The sequence below is a fragment of the Sphaerodactylus townsendi genome, linkage group LG14 (assembly GCF_021028975.2).
Source record: "Sphaerodactylus townsendi isolate TG3544 linkage group LG14, MPM_Stown_v2.3, whole genome shotgun sequence".
NCBI classification, from domain to species: Eukaryota; Metazoa; Chordata; class Lepidosauria; order Squamata; family Sphaerodactylidae; genus Sphaerodactylus; species Sphaerodactylus townsendi.
Genome location: NC_059438.1, coordinates 6852481 through 6873705, shown reverse-complemented (window position 1 = coordinate 6873705; position 21225 = coordinate 6852481). Strand labels below are relative to the sequence as shown.

Here is a 21225-nt window from a genome sequence, read left to right as displayed (position 1 = left end):
ACTTTTTTAAAATTCGTTTTAATGTTCCATTGCTCCTGTGATGGAATTCTGGTATTAAAATAAACAAGAACAGCAGCCAGGGATTTTCCCAGAAATGCCTGAGGAGAAGTGGACGCAACTGTTCCTTCATGGAAGGGGAGGGGAGATGAAGAGGAACGGAAACCTCGAAGCAAGGAAAAAAGATGCTGCTTTGGTTAGCCTGCTTTCGGAAACCACATGGGATGTCAAATCTGTGGTGTGGTAAGCTTTGGGGGAGGGGGAGTGTCCATAATGGAAACTCTGCCCCGAAGGGAATGTGCACTTACCAGGAAGCAGACCACAAGTGCATAATAGGCCTGGATCTCCAGGGTCTCAGGAAAAGGATGTTCTTCCCCAACATCTTCTCTCTAGAGCACAGGTGTCAAACTCGTGGCCCTCCAGATGTTATGGACTACAGTTCCCATCAACCCCTGCCAGCATGATGCTAGAAGGGGATGATGGGAACTGTAGTCCATACATCTGGAGGGCCGCGAGTTTGACACCTGTGCTCTAGAGCATAGGTGTTAAACTCAGGCCCTCCAGATGTTCATGGACTACAATTCCCATCAGCCCCTGCTAGCATGGCCAATTGGCCCTACTGGCATGGGCTGATGAGAATTGTAGTCCATGATCCCCTGGAGGGCCTGAGTTTGACACCTATTTAGTGGAGATGATAGGAACTGAAGCTGAGTCCTTCATAGGGTTCACTTGTTTAATCTCCATGAAAGCAGGTGGGAAATTGAGAATGATGTGAACCTATGAAGCTGCCCTGAGCATTTCCAGACCACTGGTTCATCCAACTGGCACGAAGCTGAGATCCTTTTAGCAGAAGATGCAAAAGATTGAACCTGGGAATTTGCAGAGGCAGTCAGCTACTGAAGAATTAGAGCACATATAAAGCTGCCTCGTGGTTCAGTAAGATCTCAGGCAAAGACGCACCTTTTTACCACCTGCTATCTGGAGGTACCTTGAATGGTTGAGCCTGGGGAAGTCTGAGGAAAGGCAGTGAGTGAGTAGTGTCACACATAGTCAAACATCAGATGTAGGACCAATCTCAAAATGGCTGTCTTGGGGAGAAGCGTTTACATAATATTTGAGAGGCTCCAAACTAAGAATCCTTGCAAGGTGGCAGAGCTTCTTCTAAAGGAACATTCCCAAGGGGATGGCTTCCTGGGGTTATCTGAGGAAGTCCCTGTTGAAATGTGGTGGAGGAAAGGCAGGAGTCATCCTGTGCTTTGGAGAAGAAGCAAATGGACATCATGAAACACACTGGTAGGCCACATGCTGGCCATGTGTATCACATCGGAGACCACTGGCCTAGGGAGGTCAAGGTTCACTTGGTCTGAAGCTTGTGACTTAGGTGATTGTGGGCCAGTTGCTATTCTTAGTGAAACCTACCTAGTGGGGTTGATGTGAGAATAAAGTGGGATGGGAAACTACATATCCCTTCCTGAGCTTCTTGGAGGAGGGGAGGAATAAAACAGCAAAATAGTAGAAGGAGGAGGAGGAGGAGGAGGAGGAGGAGTTTGGATTTATATCCCACCTTTCTTTCCTGTAAGGAGACTCAAGGTGACCTACAAACTCCTTTCCCTTCCCCCCCCACAACAGACATCTTGTGAGGTAGGTGAGCAGCAGTGGCGTAGTGGTTAAGAGCAGGTGCATTCTAATCTGGAGGAACCGGGTTTGATTCCCCACTCTGCCGCTTGAGCTGTGGAAGCTTATCTGGGGAATTCAGATTAGCCTGTGCACTCCCACACAAGTCAAGCTGGGTGACCTTGGGTTAGTCACGGTTCTTCGGAGCTCTCTCAGCCCCACCCACCTCACAGGGTGTTTGTTGTGAGGGGGGAAGGGAAAAGAGATTGTGAGTCCCGTTGAATCTCCTAACAGGAGAGAAAGCGGGATATAAATCCAAACTATTCTTCTTCTTCTAGGTAAGGCTGAGACAGTTCTGAAGAACTGTGACTAGCCCAAGGTCACCCAGCAGGAATGTAGGAGTGCAGAAACACATCTGGTTCACCAGATAATTCTCCGCCACTCAGATGGAGGAGTGGCGAGTCAAACCCAGTTCTCCAGATTAGAATCCACTTGCTCTTAACCACTACACCACCCTGGCTCCCTGACTGTTGGCACACAATGTCAAATCCCCCAGCTCCCCATGTCTTCTTAACATGTTGACCAAAGGCCTTCATGTAATATAGGAAAAACCTCTGGCGATGCAACCCCGTGCAGACTTATTCCACTGTAAACTCATGGAAACCAATTGGCTCAGAGCAGGGTAATAATGTATAGGGCTGCACAGTTTGAAACTCGCCAAAAAAACTTCTTACACAGGATAATTTAATGAAGAAACGACACCGGGGCGCATACTGATGGGGATTTTTTGGTTACGGGAGATCTATGGCTTCTTGACAAAAAGAAAAAAAAACCACGGTGCTGTCGCAGCAAACACTGAATATATTAACAGCAAGTACTGCAATATCTGCAAAAGAATATACAATAACAAGAATTAAACACAATGCAAAGATTACCATGACTGTGGAATGACTATTCATGTTCAGATATAAAGACTTTAAAGCCTGAGTAGGTTTGAGTGAAGTTTCTCTGCTGTTGTCGGCTGCTGCCACAGTGAATACATTCTTCTTCATTAAGAGGTCAGAACAACATTTTAGCCTACTCGATATTTGTATACTAAAGAAGAATCCGCTGAAATTGGACGGCATCCAGATTTTTGTCCTTGTGATTTGTTGTTCCTCAGTCATTGTTGTCTGTAATTCTTGCTACTGCATATTCCTCTGCAAGAATTGCAATAATCATCCCTTGTATATTCACGGTGTTTGCTGGGGCACTGCATATTTTCTGCTTGCAAACACTACGGTGGCGTCTTTGTTTTATCCCTTTCCAAGAAGGATAGAAATTCGGCAAGCATAACTGTTGCAAACGTGACACTGGAAACAGCCTAGACCAGTGATGGCGAACCTTTTCGAGACTGAGTGCCCAAATTGCAATCCAGAACCCACTTATTTATCACAAAGTGCCAACACGGCAATTTAACCTGAATACTGAGATTTTAGTTTAGAAAAAATACGGTTGGCTACGAGGCATGCATTACTCAAGAATAAGCTTGGTGGTAGTCGGTGGCTTTGCTTTGAAGCAGCCATGCAACTCTTCCAATGGGTGGATCATGACCCTAGGAGGGTTTACTCAGAAGCAGGCCCCATTGCCAGCAACTGAGCTTACTCCCAGGTAAAGGATCGCACTTTAGTTCTTCACATGAAAATCAGTGCGGTTTAACAGCGCTTAACAGGGTTACCTACACTGCTTCCCCAAAATTAGGTCTTAGGTTTAGTGCTAATAATCAAGCCCAGCAGCCCAGGCCAGCCTAGATGTGTCGGGGGGGGGGGGGACTCTGTGCATGCCCACAGAGGGGGCTCTGAGTGCCACCTCTGGCACCCTTGCCATAGGTTCGCCACCACTGGCCTAGACTATATTATTTTTGAAAAGCCTACCTAAAGTCTAACTATAGGGTTCAACATGATTGAGGGATGTTATGTCTTACAAGAGCAGAACGGATGACAAAAGGTTGCTCTTTGCGCCAGTGGCTGGTGCTGACGGTCAACTTGGTTGCACCGGGAGGGAAGTCAGAAGGCATCTCCATTGCTGTTGATACACTGCCCTTCTCCTTGGTCTTGTCTGAACTGAACCTGTGAAACGTGGCTGAGGAGGAAGCAGGTGGCATCTTGGCCAAGAACATTTGCAATGAAGTGCAGGAACTGAACAGAACAAAACTTAACTCCTTAGCAACCATTTGTGAGCCACAAATCTCAAGCCGGAAGGACAGAAAAAGCAGCGTTTGGATTTATACTCCAACTTTATCTCCTATAAGGAGACTCAAGGCAGCTTACAAACTCCTCTCCCTTTGAAGAGGACTGTGACCATCAGGCTTCATGTGGAGGAGTGGGGACACAAATCCAGTTCACAAGATAAGAGTTTGCAGCTCAGTGGGGAATTTGCAGTGGGGAGGTTGCAGTGGGGAATTGAAACCTGATTCTCCAGATTGGAGTCCCACACTCATAACCACTACACTCCAACATTCTTAACCACTACACCACGCTGGCTAAGTGATGTTGTTTATTACAACTTTTTAAAAAGAATCCCACCCTTTCTTTCCAGAGTTCTGGGCAGCTTTTGTGGTCCTCTCCTTCCTCCATTTTAACCTCATGACTATCCCGTCAGGTAGGTTAGGATGAGGGAGGACCAGCAGCCCAAGGTCTCCTACCAATCAGCCAGGACAGCATGGATTTGAACCTGCATCTAGGATGGAGACTTTCACTGCTGTAACACAATAACTCCCAAATAAAACTACTTAGCCTGTACACTCCAACACATGCCAGCTGGGTGACCTTGGGCTAGTCACAGTTCTTCGGAGCTCTCTCAGCCCCACCCATCTCACAGGGTGTTTGTTGTGAGGGGGGAAGGGAAAGGAGATTGTAAGCCCCTTTGAGTCTCCTATAGGGGAGAAAAAGGTAAAGGTAAAGTTTCCCCTTCAGTCGTGTCCGACCCTGGGGTACCACTGCAAGCAGTGATTTAATAGGCAAGCCGTTTTTGTGGGGTCGTTTGCCATTGCTTTCCCTGGCTATTCTTTACCCCCTAGCGATGAGCTAGGTACTCATTTACCGACCAAGGAATGGCTGGCTGGCTGAGTTGACCATGAGCCAGCTGCCAGGATATCTGACCCACAGGGGGCTCGAACTCATGTGAGTGGCAGAGCAACCACTACACCACGCTGCTCCTATATAGGGGAGAAAGTGGGGATATAAATCCAACTCTTCTTCTTCCTCAGGCAAAAAATTCAAGCTTTTTTTAAAAAAATGTCTGGCTTTTACACAAAGAATTTTGGTATCTGGCTCAAGAAGGGGTTTTTTTTTGGCAACCCTGTATGTAATTGACAGGAGTGATTCATCCATGAAGCTGCTCAGTGCGCTATTGAAGTGAGATTTGTCTACTAAAACTGGCAGTGACTTTCCAGGATCTCTGGCACACCCACCATCAGATTCTTTTCACTGGGGATCAAACCTGGGACCAGCGTGCCAAGCAGATCTGCTCTGTGAGTGAGCGATGACCCTTCTCCAGACCTTGAGCACCAAGGAGTTTATTTTTTATACATTCCTCCTGACTCTTTCAGAGTCCAAAGGCAGGATTTCCATAGGTAATTTCCCCCCTCTCGTGGGGATGAATGAAGAAGGATTTATCTACGTACTCTGTTTCTAGTCTGCCATTCTTGCTGATGAAGCAGGTCACATTTAATTTTAAAAAATACCATTAGAACAGTATAGCACAACAAACAATGCAGCTGGACCGGGTTTCAAAATGACAGCAACACTCTTCTGAAAACACACCGTCAGGCATGCAAAAAAGGGAAGGATGAGGCAGTAAAACAAACAACCACGTTTCGTACCATAAGCAAGGTGGCAACCTGGGTTTCACCATGAGAGCACAATCCAAGCAGAGGAATGGGCGCAATGCAGAGCGGACGCAACCCCAACTTCACCTGCTGAATGTTACCAAGCGGCATTCAGGAAAACACCTGAAGGGATTCTTCCTCCCAAAGGATCAGCCTCTTGGGAGGCCTCCCAGGCAGTTTGGCTGAGAAAGCCAACCCCTGTGGCCTGCTTCCAGTTGCCCGTTCTGGGAGGGATGGAGCTAGGCTAATTGAGGATTAAGCTGGCAAGCAGAGGCAGGTGGGAGTTGCTAAAGTGGAAGCACAACCCAAGGCCCTCCAAGAAGTCATGAAGGCAGGAAAGGAGGAGGGGCTACCCAGTCAGAATTTGGGATGCGACCCGAGACAGCCTGTGTATGCTTGGCTGCAGTCTAGAAAAGCGAGAGTGGGGGGGTGGGGGCATCTCTCCCCGCTGAGGTTAATCATCGGGGGTCTAGTTCTCCATTTGGATGCTGCAAGAGGAGATCCCGAGGGGTGGCTGCGGGAGCCTCAACATGGGTATGATCTTCTCTTTCTCTCTTATCAGGAGTTGGGTTGATTAACACGGTTTCTGGATAGTGCTGCCAGCAGGCTGGAGAGGAAATCCCCTATCCCTTTAATAGAGGTCTAAAGGTGTGGAAATGGGCAGCTGAAGCCTTTCATGGCATGCAGGTAAATAAGATCAGGTAAAGAACATCCTGTTAAGCATCTGTTAAAGGGGAGGGACCTTATTTTCCAGGCCTGTTGGCAAACCTCTGGCTGCCTTGCACTGTGGTATGTTCTTGTTTTGGCCTTTTTGGTGATGGTCGGGCTTGTTCCATAGGCATAGAGGTGAGCCCATCCCTGGGAACCAATACATGCACAATGTATTGTGGAAGGCTTTCACAGCCGGAATCAACTGGCTGTTGTGGGTTTTCTGGATTGTATGGCCACGGCCTGGTAATTTTTGCCTGCATCTTGAATATGCCTGCCGTACATGCAGGAGAGATTTTAGGAACAAAAACTACCACATTAGAAAACCTAGACCAGTCAATACATGCATAGCGTAGAAGGATTGTGAATTAGCTAGTGTTCTGACAACTTGTCTTGGCTTCAGCAATGCTTGAGTATCAGATACAGGCTTGTAGCTGAGTGTTTGACGCTGCAATCCCAGGCAGTATTAACTTCCTTCTAAGTCCAGCTAACTTCCATTCTAAGTCCAATCCCAGGCAGTATTAACTTCCAGCTAAGTTCATGGGCATAGGCTGGAGGAGTTACTCTGCACAGGATTTCACAGGAGCTTGTTCCATATGGGAGGGGGAAATGGCCCCATTAAAATCTCCACTGGTAATTTTTAGCTCATGTAATTTTTAGCATGTATGTATTTGAGCTTTACTCCATGGTGTGACAACTTGGAGCAAACTTGTGGGGAGGAGGGGTATTTCTCTTTAACTCTTCTAGTTCATAAAATAAAAGCATGATCTCTTGGTACTAATAAAGAGGAATATGAAGGACAATCAACCCCCTTATAATAATACCATACTGGGGAAATGGTTGTCTTATTGTGTAGAGAGTTTGTATATTACAAGGACCCTTGAGGAAGGAGGTTAATCACCTGTAGATGCAGCTAGATCATGTGCTCTCCTGTAAGCCTGGGGCATGTGTGGGTTTCCCCAGTGGCCAAATAGCATGTCCTGGAACCATTTCAGGTTGAGAAAATGTCACCGGGCCAGTGGGGTGGGGGGAGGCTAAAGCCCTTTCTCTGTGGATACTGACAGCCCGATCTCAATTACCGTAGGTACCCTGCAGGCAAGAATTGTGGAGAACTCGAGACATGTCCAACTGTTACCCAGACCCAAGCTGTGCACTCTATAATGTGCAATTCATGTCCATTTTTAAGAAAGATTTTTAATTTTTTATAAGGAATAAAACAAAACAATGGGACAGAAGAAAGTGGCACGTGGAGCTTATTTACATCTGTGAACATCTAAAGCTTACATCATAAAATATTCTAGGTAGAACTTTGCCCTAAAGAGAAAATCATGATTGTTGCTTATTGTCCCAGACCTTGATCTATGTAGTAAGAAACAAACAAACCTAAACTCAATTTCTTTCATGTATTTGTTGTGCATCAAAGATGTTAGCTTTGTTATTGTTGCATATTCCATTAGTTAGTTTGTCTCTTCTATAAGAGGTCACTCTGCCTTCCATCTTGCTGCATATGTGATTCTAGCCACAGTTACCATGTTCTTAAAGAACTCATTATACACTTTTGGTACAATGACTGGCAAAATATTGAACAACATGCTTTTGGAATCTAATGCAAATTTAACTTTCATTATCTTGTGTCCATTGATTCTGTCAGAATTCATCTGTGTTTGCAGGGCAGAACATTCTCCATCCTTTAAAACTGCTTCCCAAGAATAGTCTTTTATCCTTCTCTCGTAGAATAAATGGCAACCTATTGAAAAAAATGAAAAATAAAACTAAAAAGGTGAACTGAAGAGTCCCAGTTTGGCCGGGGAGGGGGGGGGGGCGCTTGTCTCCTTCCTGTGATCACTACAACCCACAATTGAAGACCTTTTTAATTTTAATTATTATTTGAGGAAGCTGTCTGTTAAAGTCCCTAAGTTTGTGAAAAGATGGCATGCCACAATGCACAGATATAGCTTCCAAAATTGCAGGACGGATGCCACAATATTATGGATTTGATCTAGGTGACATGTGCAGTTTCTGCCAATCCCCCCCTTTCTGTTGCAGATCGTCCCTCATGGCATTCCTCAGGGTCTAGTTCAAAGAACAAAAAAATAAACAAACTTAGTGTAGCAGAAACAGACCAAGAACAACAAACAGAACCTACCAGACTACAAATAATGTCAATTACTATAATACATAAAATGTATAAATTTAACCAAAACAAAGTGCAAACAATTAAAGAATCACTTATATACAACAAAATCAAGAATCCACATCCCAATACAGGAACCAAATCAAAGAAGGATACAAGTATGCATCAATGTAAGCCTCCTGAGCATGTAGACATCAGTCCATACAAATTCAGAGACTGATTTCCCTGGTAAGTGCCCGTTTCGCAGTCACATTTCCACTTCATCTGTGTCATTATTCATTCTGGCCAATAATGGATACACAAATTCCAGACATTTAGCATCATGTTAGAGATTCTCTGGTTTGAATTGTCCCGTCTGTCTAGGCTAAGCTGCAAATGACTCTTCTGAGAATGTGGATTCTTGACTTTGTTATATGTAAGTGATTCTTTAATTGCGGCCAGATGTGCAGAGGCTACTTGAAATAATCAGGGATTGGAATAGGGCCGCAGCCCTTTTAATTTAAATAATTGAACCAAGCTGGGTGATTAAGAGGAGCGCATCTTCCCTGCTGGACAGCCACCCTGGCTGCTCCCAGCTCCTCCCCATTCTATTGGGGAGGATAGAGGTCATGGGTCACTCCATGTCCGCCCCCATTCTTCATGGCCCACCCAGCTGGGGTGTCGGGCTTGCCTGCAGAGGCTCTCAAAGGCATGCTCCCTGAGCCCGCCCCACTTCATGCCTCTTAAGGAGGGCCCCATGGGCCGGGGGTGGGGTCTGGCATGCAAACTCGGTCCCCCCAAAATTGATGTGCTCCTCTGCCCAAACCGCCCCCCAAAGGACTGCAACGGAAACCAAAAAGTCCCATCCCTAGTTATTTATTTACACTTTGTTTTGAATAAATGTATACACTTTTATGCATTGCAATAATTGGCATTATTTGTAATCAGAGGGTGGTAGGTTCTGTTCTTGATTTCTCAGGGTCTCCCATCCTCTGGGAGCCACATTCAGTAGGAAGGTAGCAAAGTTCCATTCTACCATTGGAAAATGTATCCCAAACTATAGCAACAAGACAGAAATCCAAAGCTTTGTTTCTCTCCCCCAACCCCATCTTGCTCTGAATTCTGTTCACCCCTTGCTTGCTTTCAGGTAATATTTGCCCTGGTCTCTTACTGTGAGGCACTTGAGAGCTGCCCCATGGAAAATAACCCTGTGACATTCTAGATCAGTGTTATAGGTTTAGGTTGTTTAAAATGAATGATGGTGCATGTTTAAAACAGATGCATGTCCCTGACACAAAAGATGTCCGGTTGGCTTCAACCAGAGTCAGGGCATTCCCAGTCCTGGCCCACACCTGGTGGAACACTCTGTCCAGCGACGCCAGGATCCTGAGGAACTTGGTGCAATTCTGCAGGGCCTGTAAGGCAGAGCTGTTCCACCATGCCTATGGTTGAGGCAGCTATGGTTGACTACTCAAATGGCCTCTCTCTCCTCATTCCCGCACACTCTTTCTGTGTGCATTGTTGGAGGTAAAAACATAGAGTTTTAGTGAATTTAAGTTTGATATTCAGCAGCCATCTGTGGTTTTAATTGGTTAGTTAATCCATGGTTTTATTGCATTGTTCTGTTAGAAGCCACCTTGAGCATCAAGGGGAAGGGCGGGATACATACTGAATTAAATAAAATTTGGGTTTCCAGTCCCCAGGTGGTGGCTAGGGATCTGCTGGAATTACAACTGGTCTCCAGCTAACAGAGATCAGTTCCCCTGGAGAAAACTGGTGCTTTGTAAGGTGGACTCTATCGCGTTGTATCTCTCTTTTTTAATTCAGTGCATCCACTGGGCCTAGGCAGCACTGTAGTTCCACCTGTCTACTAGATTTTTTTTAAAAATCCCATTCTTCCTCCAAGAAGCTCAGGGTGGCATATTTGGTTGGTTCCCTTTTTAGCCTCACGAAATCCCTGTGAAGTGAGGCTGAGAGAGTGACTAGCCCAAGGCCACCCAATGGCCTACAATCTATCAATTTATCTACTTCATTTATGACCCATCTTTCTCAGTGAGATTCTGCAGACTTATCAGAATAAGATAGTAAAGTTTTTACCATTCCAAATTGGGGTCCTCCTGACCTGCAGTTGGTATCTTAAATTAACTGCAGAGCAGGCAGCTGGTTTCATACGGCAAGATTAAATAAAGTCTAAAGGGTTGAGCACGTCTTCCCTTTTCTGCACAGCCTTCAGGCAAATTGAGGTTGCACATGCCCGCAGAACACATTTTGTAGAAGGACCTATGCTTGTGATCTTGTCTCAGCTGCTTGAGAGCTCCTAGAGTTACAACCGTTCTTTAGATGGCAGAGATTGGTTCCCCTGAAGAAATGGCTGCTTTGGAGGGTGGACTCCGCCCCTTGAAGTCCCTCCCATCCTCAAACCCCACTTTCCCAATGCTCCACCCCAAAATCTCCAGGGTTTTTCCAACCAAGAGCTGGATCCACGTTTGGCATGAGTACTTTGTAATGTGTGAGTAGGCCTTCAGGCTCCGTAAGTGTGAGATCATGTCTGCACAGGGTATACACTCAGAATGCATTTAGGCCTCTGTAAGGTCAAGTCTTGCATGTATGGAATCCAGAAATGGGACTGGCCACTTGTAATCAAAGCGTTAATCATTATCCATTGCAAAGCATGAGTGATACGAGCGCTCCAGTTCTTTCTTATGTGTAGAGTTTCAATACGATGAATGGAGCCCTTATGCTTGCCACTGCATCCCAGTCCTTTAAATGCAGATTAGAGAAGCCCAGAAAAAAGACTAAATGTAACTCTGAAATGCCAAGCTTCTATTCGTAACTCATTTTGAATGTAGTGCAATATCTAGTGGTGTTTGGGATTATTTTTTGATGGTGTGCTGTTGGACATGAAAATCTCTAACCTGGATGAGATTCTTCCTTTCCCTGTGAGGTAAATTATGCTGAGACCTTGGCTGGCCCAGGGACACCCAGAAGAGAGAATGGACAGAATGAAGATTTGAACCTGGGTCTCCCAATGTAACGCTGAAATCGTCACACTGCTTTAACTGTTGAGTTGGTTGGGAAAGGCTCTGCATCATGTTCTGTTGCTATTAGAAGTTTGGACAGACATTAGGGGTGGGTAATCAGCAAAGCCAAACTGAAAAAAAAAAACAGAAATTCCTTATTGGTATTTGTGCAGGTTTTTAAAACCACCCTACTCCGGCCAACTGATGATGATTTAAGGGAAATGAAAAGAGGATCCTGAATACGGCCAAATTTTATGGGCACCATTTGGGGTCCTTTGACCCGCCACCATTTTTTAAGAAACAATTTCCCTCTCCCTCTCCTTATTGCTTACTGCTGGCTGGATCTTGGAGATGGCTGGTGGTCCAGAGCTGGTTGCTGGACTTGACTTGGCCAGGCCCACATTTATCTCTGTGCACCACTGCTGCCTCTAAGCTCCATGTGGAGATCAGAGGTGGCTGGAATTTTTCAGGTTTAAATAGACTTGAAAAATTTTGGATTCCTGAAAAAATCTGGTACGAAGATTTGGCTTTTGGGGGTTTGTTGAACATTTCTAGGACTATTAAGCCTGAAAAATACTGGTGTAAACCCCTAAGAGATGAACAGGCCATTACAGCCACTGCGGAAAGTGCTGGTGGATCAATGGCCTGAGGAGCTGTCCCCCCTGATGCTACCCTAGCCCCCCTCACCAATGTGGGGCAGGGGCAACCACTACTGCCACAAACTCCCTGCACCCAGGAGATGTCTGGACAAGATTTGTAGGTATGGCAGGGCAGGCTGTTTCATTGTCTTTGTGGGGGAGGAGCAGACTGGGGGCCATTTCCCTGGACATTTTTTCCTCCCAGCCGGCCCCTGCAGGGTCTTGCAATGGGGCCTTCTTGGTGGTGGCAGTGAATCTCTTCCCTTGGAATGTCCTTCTGGCCCCATTCATCTTAAGACCTGTTGAATATTTGGTGATGATGGTGAGGTTTTTGTCCTGCTGTTTTTAGTTTCGATATGATGGATTGTGGTTGTATTGGACTGAGCTGGATTTGTTTTATTTACCTTTATACCTTGTGATTTTTAAGTTAGATTGTTTTATGGAAAGCTCTTGGGAAAGCTCTTGGGAAAACTTTTCCCCCCTCCAAATAAACATCTTGGATACCTCTGATTTAGTAAAATGTCTCAGATATAGCAAGAAGGTTTAGTGTTCAAATTTCATCAGACTCACTGGAAATGTCAGCCTGAGTCCATGCTAGATAAATCCGTAATCTTCTGGGAGATTGCGAAGGCATGTTATAGCTGTGTACAAAATGAAAACTGCAACGTTCACTCTGAGTCTCAGCCTGATGTGGGATCTCCCCTCCTCTGGCGCTTTCCCTCGCAAAAAAAAAGGTCAGCTTAACGAATTTTCCACCTACTTTGACCATGGGTCAGCAAGGTCAAGGGACTTGCCAAAGGTTATCCAGCCAGTCATTGGCTCAGGGAGGATTACCGAAAAGGTTAAATAGCTTAACAGAGCCAAAAGATATTTCATGAAATGACTTCAAATCAGGGAGACGTTTTGCATACCAAACCTCGCATGGATGCAATTATAAATAGCTGACAGAAGAAAGCTCTTCTTTTGTGAGGCTGGCTGCAAAGATCAGATTTTGCCTTTCCCGCATTGTGCCAGCTCTCCTGTAGCCAAACTGTTTGACCATAGTTGGAAGTAACATGTCTGGTTCACTTTTATTTAAAAATCATTTATCCAACACGGTGCAAGCATGACCTGTCTTCAGCCACCCGTTTAAAGAAGTTGCAACGAAGAAGAAATGTAAGGCACAAAATGCCTTGTAAGGTTACTTGACAAACTGACAAATTTGTAAAAGAGCAGGAGCTAGTAAAAGGGAGGAAATGGAAATAAGAGCTGGAGAATAAAATAGTTTTGGGTTTTGGAGGAGGATTTTTTTTTCTGACGCAGCAGTTTTGAATCTGCATCAAAAGGGGCGGCTAGTATGACGGAGATCTGGGTTCAAATTTCTACCCTGTCAGGAAGTCCCCAGAAGTGCAGTGTTAAGCAGAGTTGCATCCAGTGAAGCCTACTGACTTCAAGGGACTTTGGAAGTTGCTGATTTTAGAAAATCCATTAAAGATTGTGAACTGGACCATGAACCCTGTCCAGAGAATATTAAGGTCTCATTTTCATTGAGAGTATATTCCCTTAGGGCTGGGTTCAGTTATGCACATGTTTTCCCCTCTTCAGCAGTCACATTGCCTTCAGCTCAGAGAATCCCTACGATTTCTGAAAGTGCGACTTTTTCTCTCCCTTTGCAGGGAAAGTCAAGGAGATGAGCATGCATTTAGCTTTCTTCAGGTTTTCTTGCTCCTCCCCATACCATAGCAGTTTTCCCCATTTTTTGAGTCATCATTTCAGAAGGGCTTTCCTTTTAAAAACTTTTCATACTGAAGGTCTATTGCTGGAGTAATATACCCAGTGAAATTGACAAGAAATTGACATGATTTAGCAGACCAATGCTTGGCCAAAAACAACAGAAAAAAAAGCAGCGGGCAATCTCCCTAAATGGAGGTTGCATGGAAACAATGAGGAAGTGGTGGGCAGGCAAAATGGTGGAGAATCCCTGTGCAAACAAAACAACACAGGAAAATCCCACTGCAAAGCAAACAGTTACTGGGTAAGTAATACACAGATAAATGAGGTCAATGAGGAAAAAGATGGAGTATTGTTAGTATAGCTTCTATAGGGACACATAGCTTCTAAGAAACTAATTTTAGTAATCATATAATAATGTCTATTCTGTATTACTATATTTGATTATTAGAGTTTGCTTGTGACATTATCGAATATATTTATAAATACATTGGCTCTCTAATGCTCAGAACTGTGTGATGGAAAAGAGCTTTTTAAATGTTTTGTCTTACTGTCTTATTGTTTCTTTTTATATTCTGATATATATCAAAATCTGAATCTTAAACATCAAAACTGAAAGAATTTGATGAATTACTGGGTTTAAAAATTAATAGTCAGAAAACAAAGGTTTTACAAAGAATGTAAATGCACAGGATTAAATAGAGTTGATGAGTAAAACAGGTTTTTAGTTTGGAAAAAAGGTGACATATCTGGGTATTATGTTGTCAAATATGAATTGTAATTTTAAAATAATTATGTTAAAACATGGAACAGAAGTTAAAAAAAAAGATTTGCCAAGTTGGAAAAAAACTCCAGTTATTGTCGCTGTGGTGAATTTCTGTAATTAAGACGAATTTACTACCAAGAATGGTATTTCTGTTTCAAACAGTATCTATGTTTTAACAATGGCAGAAGAATATATCAAATTGGCCTGGCAGGGGAAAAATAAAATACCAGTACTGTAAACATGCAAAAGAAAGAAGAGGTCTAAGTTCACCTGATTTGAAATTATATTTTGCAGCTTGTTCTTTGGTTTGGTTGAAATAATGGATTATGTTGAGAAACAGAAGACTGTTTGATCTAGAACAGGGGTAGGGAACCTGCGGCTCGAGAGCCGCATGCGGCTCTTCTGCCCTTGCACTGCGGCTCCACGAGCTGAGCCGCTGGCCCCATCCTTGCCCGCCCTGTAGGCAGCAGGGCGGACGCACCAATTGCCCGCAGCCGGCTGGGCCACGCCGCGGGCTTCCCCTCTTGCCTGCCCCATTGGAGCGGGGCGGGCGCTTTCCCGGCGGCCGGTGAGGCCGAGCCGCTGGCCCCATCCTTGCCCGCCCTGCAGGGCAGGCAGCAGGGCGGACACATCCATGTGCTTCTCAGAATGAGCGGAGTAAAAGGTAAAAAAAACCCAATATATACAGTGTTATCTTTATTTTAAATGTCAAAAATTATTTGTGGCTCCAAGTGTTTCCTTTTCCCATGGAAAACGGGTCCAAATGGCTCTTTGAGTGTTAAAGGTTCCCTGCCCCTGATCTAGAAGGACATAGGCATGCCTATTGATAGTATGAAAAAGTTAAACTTAATACAGATTTTAATAATCATTATATAAGGTGTGCCATTCTGTGAATATGGGACCAGTTTAAATCTGGACTATATCAAAAATGCTGAGGTGCCTTTCCGTACAAGAAGAATTATTTAAATGTGATATGATGTTTGAAAACACATAGATAACATATTTGTGACATTTTTGACTTTTTGCAAGGGGAATGTAAAATGAAATCAGGAGATCAAATACTTGTAACTGTTTTTTAAATGCACAATTACTAGAAATTTAAAATAGATGAAAGATCTCATGGTTTTGAAGACTTTAAGGTTGAATTTGACATGGAACTCTGCACGAATAACCATCACGTTATTGCTAAAATGTATTAGCTCTTGTTGAGATTTGACACAGAAGAACAAATGAAAGAGTATACAGGCTGAAATGGACCATCAACTTTGGGCATAATATATAAATGGCATTATGGGAAAATATGTGGTTAGGGGCTTAAATTTACATTAAGTTCCAGTTTTCAAGAGAAAATTTATAAAATCATCTATTGTTGGTACCTGTTGCTGGAGAAATTGGCCAAGATTTATAAAAAAATGCTTCAAATGTGTGTTGGAAATGTGATCATCATGAAGGACTTTCTATAGTTCATGATGGACTTGTAACAAAGCTAAAAATTTCAATACAAATACATGTAACAATTCAGAAGATTTTAAAGGCTAATATACAAATGAAACCAGAGGCCTTTCTTTTGACTCTTATGGGCAGACAGTTTGAAAAAAATTGGAGCTTTGTTTTTTCATCTGACATCAGCATCAAGAATATTACATGCACAAAAATTGAAAACTTTTTCTATACCTACAGAAGAATGGCTTGTGAAACTGTTGCATTTGGGGGAGATGGCAGAACTTACTACTATAATTAGAGCAAAAACTTATTTAAATTCATTGATAACTGGTGAGCTCGCTATCACGCAAGCACCATGGGAGCAGAACCAGTTTATTTTTCCCGCCCACCCACCTGATCTCCCTGCCTGACTTTCATACAAGCTACCACTCAAAAACAACAGCCAATCAGAACACGGGACACCGGGCATGCATGGATACGCTTGCAATATGAATACAAAAGACCTGGGCTTGTGCGAAAGAAACTGGAGTATTTCCTCCAGATCTGCACTGGATTCCTTCACAAAACAGGAAACCATGCAAAGGGAAAAACTGGGATAAAACAGACCCGTATTGTAAGCTGCCGATTGTAACCCGGTATGATTGTGCTCAGTGGTGGGATCCAAAAATTTTAGACAGGTTCCCAGGGTTGTGGGATTCAAACAGTGGCGTAGCGCCAATGGGGCTGGGTGGGGCACGACGGTGGCATGGCCGGGCATTCCGGGGGCGGGGCATTAATAATTTCTTTGTTACTGTAAAAAGCTCTTACTGTAAAAAAAAAAGTTCCTAATTTCCAGCTGGTATCTTTCTGTCCATAATTTATACTCATTAGAGCAAGTCCTATCGTCTACTGCCAACAGAAACAACTACTTCTCCTCTAATTGACTGCCTGTCAAATACTTAATTTTGTTTCTAGAAATCAAAAGAAGGATACTTTCCTTAAACAAGGAACTTGACCATATTTCTAAAACATGTTTTTAAAACAGCCCAACAAGGAGAATTATCCTGTTTTCTACCTTCGCTAACCAGCCACATAGGAAACAACAGGACTTTATGATTTTTGGACCTAATGGAATTTCTAACGGAAAAGCAGACCCAATTAGTAACTCCCTCTCAGCACACACCAATAATTAGTAACCCACTCTCAGGAACTGGTGAGAACCTGCTGGATCCCACCTCTGATTGTGCTGTGTGGAAATGGTAAAAAACATATTTTTTCCTTTAAAAAACTAATAGCGGGGGAACACTGAATATCTAAATCAGAGTGAGGGGAAGGGGGTGTGGTGGTATCTGGTATACAATATGGACTAGCATCCAGCTGGCAGCTTGACACCCCCTCCCCTACTTCTAGCAGCTACTCTGAAATGTGCCTGCACTTTACTTAGGATTAGTTTTCTTTCTTTTAATTCCTGTTTGCAGGAGAGATGCATCTTCTCACCATGTCTCCAATGAAAGATTAGAGACCATTGCAGAGCCTTTGAAAACCAGACCCAAATTGTATCAAAGCGCACCAGCAAGGGCTTAGACTTTCCCATTGGCTGAGTTTCTTTTACAGCCCAGTGGCTAATTTCTAAGGCATACAAGCCAATTATGCCCAAATTCTTTTGTGGACAGCTAATGATGACGGGGGCTGAAAAGGACACTTTAAATGGCTAGGAACACCTTGAGGCTGCAAAGATATAATTGGGATGACAGACACAATTAGCCAGTCATAATTCCTCATAGCAGCTGATTAAAGTCTCTTTATCCTGCTTACTGAGATCAAAAGGTCGCATAGCTGGGAAATGCAAAATGAATTAAGATGGTCAGATTCTTCTCTTGGGGTATCCCTTGCTAGAATGCAGCTGCTTTCTTTTTCCTCAGGTAAAACCATGTTTTATTTTTTTTTTTAATTCAGGAGACTTAAACTTTTACTGGTTCTAGGTTTACACAAATGATAGACAAGGATACTGTTAGGAAAACTCTTACACCTTTGGCCATCTGCATTTTGTTGCCTGTAAAAAAAACTGACCGTTGTGGAAGATCTTATACTAATAAACTTGCCGTGGCATAAACTTACCTGCAGTTCATGCGGTCGCCGTGTTCTGCCCTGACATGTCAGTGTTAAAAGTCTGATATTTGCTCTTTGTTTTTTATTCTGCCATCTGGCGTTATCATTCAGTTTAAATGGAATTTTAAGTGCAAGTTTCACATAGGCTGCATTATATATTCGTAACAGAATTATCAGCATCCTTGAGCATCCCCCAATTCATGTATTGACAGAGAGCAAAACCCATCTGCCTGTTAATCTGCTGCTAATCTGAATCCTGGAGGACAATGGCCATTGACGTGGTCAAGCAGCTCTTGTGTGCTCCTCCAACCAGTTCCAACTGGCCATCTTCAAGATTTGAACAAACTGGGTTGATTTGATGTTTTGCTTCTGACCTCGGGTTGATGGGGAATTCAGCACTATTCAAATTGTCTCAGACACTGTGACTGTGGGCAGACCGGGCTTTTTTTTTTGTACCAAGTATACATGTTTTCAGCATGTATAATACAGCTGTTTAAATTAATTTCTATTATTGAACTTTTTTTTATTTTCAGCGTGGTTGGGCAGACTTTTTGGGAAATGTCCATTTAATCCATTATTTTGTTAACCCGACTTGTTCCATGTGGGGAGTTTTTTTTTCTTTTGCTGTTATCGTCAGCAAGGCATAGGGCAGTGGTTCTCAACCTTCCTAATGCTGCGACCCTTTAACACAGTTCCTCATGTTGTGGTGACCCCCAACCATAAAATTATTTTCGTTGCTACTTCATCACTCTAATTTTGCTACTGTAATGAATCGTAATGTAAATATCTGATATGCAGGATGTATTTTCTCATATGTGGGCGTATCTGCATGTGAGCGGACCCGCCTGGAGACAGATAGAGGAGCGGTGTCTCAGTTCCTAAGACCATCGGAAATATTGTTTTCCAATGGTCTTAGGCTAGAAGAAGAAGAAGAAGAGTTTGGATTTATATCCCCCCTTTCTCTCCCACAGGAGACTCAAGGGGGCTTACAATCTCCTTGCCCTTCCCCCCTCACAACAAACACCCTGTGAGGTGGGTGGGGCTGAGAGAGCTCAGAAGAGCTGTGACTAGCCCAAGGTCACCCAGCTGGCATGTGTGGGAGTGTACAGGCTAATCTGAATTACCCAGATAAGCCTCCACAGCTCAGGCGGCAGAGCTGGGAATCAAACCCGGTTCCTCCAGATTAGATACACGAGCTCTTAACCTCCTACGCCACTGCTGCTCCTGTGAAAGGGTTGTTTGACCCCCAAAGGGGTTGCGACCCACAGGTTGAGAACCGCTGGTATAGGGGTTCGAGTTTTAGACAAGGATCTGGGAGACATAGGCCCAAATCTCCACTCTGCCATGAATTGACCTTGAGTGTTGCTATGTTTTAGCCTAACCTCCCTGACAGCATTGTTGTGGGTAAAATGGAGAAGGAGACTATGTTGTAAACCCCATTGGGAAGAAAAGCACATATAAATAAATAGCTGTGGTGTATATGTAGATATTTCCAAGTTTTTGGCACCTAAAACAGTAGAATATGTGACTAGGAAACCAATTTCAAAGGAAAGGGGATACCGTGGAAAAAGCCCTGTCTCTTGCCACCAGCTGCCTCACCTCTGTATAGGGGGGACACAGAAAAGCAGTGGTGTAGCGCCAAGGGGAAGGGGAAGTGCACGATACACTGGGTGCATGCTGGGGCAGGGGCGTTGCAGGGTGGCGGGGGTGTGGCAGGGGCACAGGGCGCACACATGCCCCAGGCTCAGTTCCCCCTCACTCCAGCCCTGCAGAGAAGGGTTTGGGAAGGAAATTGTAAAAAGTATGCTGGGCAGTATGTTGAGTTGCCCTCCTCCAGAGATCAGTTCTGGGCAAAATGGCTGGTTCAGAAGGTGGAGGCTACGGCGTTATGCCACACTGAAGTCCATCCCTTCTCTGAACCCTGCCCTTTTCAGGTTCCACCCCCAGAATCTCCAGATATTTCCCAACCGAGAGCAGGCAACCTTATGTGTAACCATGCCTTTTGGCCCTGTTTGCTGCTCTTCAAAGCTGCTTGCGTTTGACTTTCTGTTTGTTTGCAGACGCCTGCCTGTAAAATACCAAGCAGAGTTGTGAGTCTTACAACTTCAGTTTCAATCTCTCCAGAGCGGGACGTGCTAATTGAATTGAACAACCACTGGAAGAAGCTTGCTCTGAACATACTCTCGCTGATTTTCAAACCTTTTTTTTAAAAAAGTGCTTTTCCTGGCCTTCAATTGGTGTCTAATTTGCCTTCAGATTTCTCCTCCCTCTTTTTTTTTTAACCTCCAGTGAGGTCTATGTAGGGTGGATGGTGGGCCCCCCTCCTGTTATTTTGCTCTGCTTCCTGGGTGCTGAGAGGAATCTCTCCAGACTGTGCAAAGCCATGGAACTAAAGTGATTCTTCCAAGAACCGGTTGAGGACCTACTACCGACTTAACGTCTACTTGAATCTTCTCCACTTCAAGCCCCATAAAACAAACAGCCCTCCTTTCTGTTTCAGACATGGAAGAGCTGGCTAGAGAGAGCATCAGCTTGCTAGCCAGGCCTACCTTGGAGTCGGATAGCCCCAACCTCTCCTCAGCTGGGGCTGTCTTTATTCTGCTGAAGTCAGCGTTGGGAGCAGGACTACTCAACTTTCCTTGGGCGTTCAACAAGGCTGGTGGAATCACCCCGGCTGTCCTTGTGGAGCTGGTAAGTGCTAAAATGAATTGTTCAAAGTCTTGTGTGGAGCGACCTGGCTTGGAGGACAGACAGCACCCAGTCCTCACTGTCAGAGGCATATCTAAAGATAATGTAGCCGGTGTAAAATGTGAGTTTTCGCCCCCACCCCACCCCCGTATGGGCGGCCGCCCTTCCCCACCATGATCAAACAACTCTTTTTTTGCACCAGGTCTTGAAGTCAGTGTATGGAACCGGGGAAAGGAGGAGGGGTGTGTGTGTATGTTGGGGGGGGGGGTGATTTTCCACTCCCCATATGACTAAAAGGCCACAGCCCAGGGACATTTGACCCCATATGTCCTCCTGGGTGGTACACCCCTGCTCCCTATTCTTATGCAGAAAGAAATTCCATTGACGGCCTTCTGTCTACTTCCAATTTTTAAAGCAAGGCTTGATTTGTAGCAAATGAGAAACCATGGGAGGAAATGAGATGAGAAACTGTTCTTCAGGGAAATGCCAACTTTCTGATTCTTCTCTGTTTACCTCATGTTTATTGGTGAAGGTGATACACTCAGCACTTTCTCCGAAGTACTTTGTGGCAG

The 21225-nt window shown here is 44.3% G+C and overlaps 1 protein-coding gene across 2 annotated transcripts in view; it reads left to right on the top strand.

Moving 5' to 3' along the window:
• The first annotated feature begins 5825 nt into the window (after positions 1 to 5825).
• Positions 5826 to 21225, top strand: part of SLC38A8 (solute carrier family 38 member 8) — a 38312-nt gene continuing 22912 nt past the window's right edge. Inside the window, exons 1-2 of one of the 2 annotated variants that reach the window (XM_048515931.1) lie at positions 5826 to 6013; positions 20466 to 20656. In XM_048515931.1, coding sequence (XP_048371888.1) covers positions 5965 to 6013; positions 20466 to 20656 — 240 coding nt within the window. In that variant the 5' untranslated portion in view covers positions 5826 to 5964. Of the gene's footprint in view, positions 6014 to 6058; positions 6167 to 20465; positions 20657 to 21225 lie in introns of those variants that run through there. The other variant, XM_048515932.1, reaches the window with a different exon arrangement.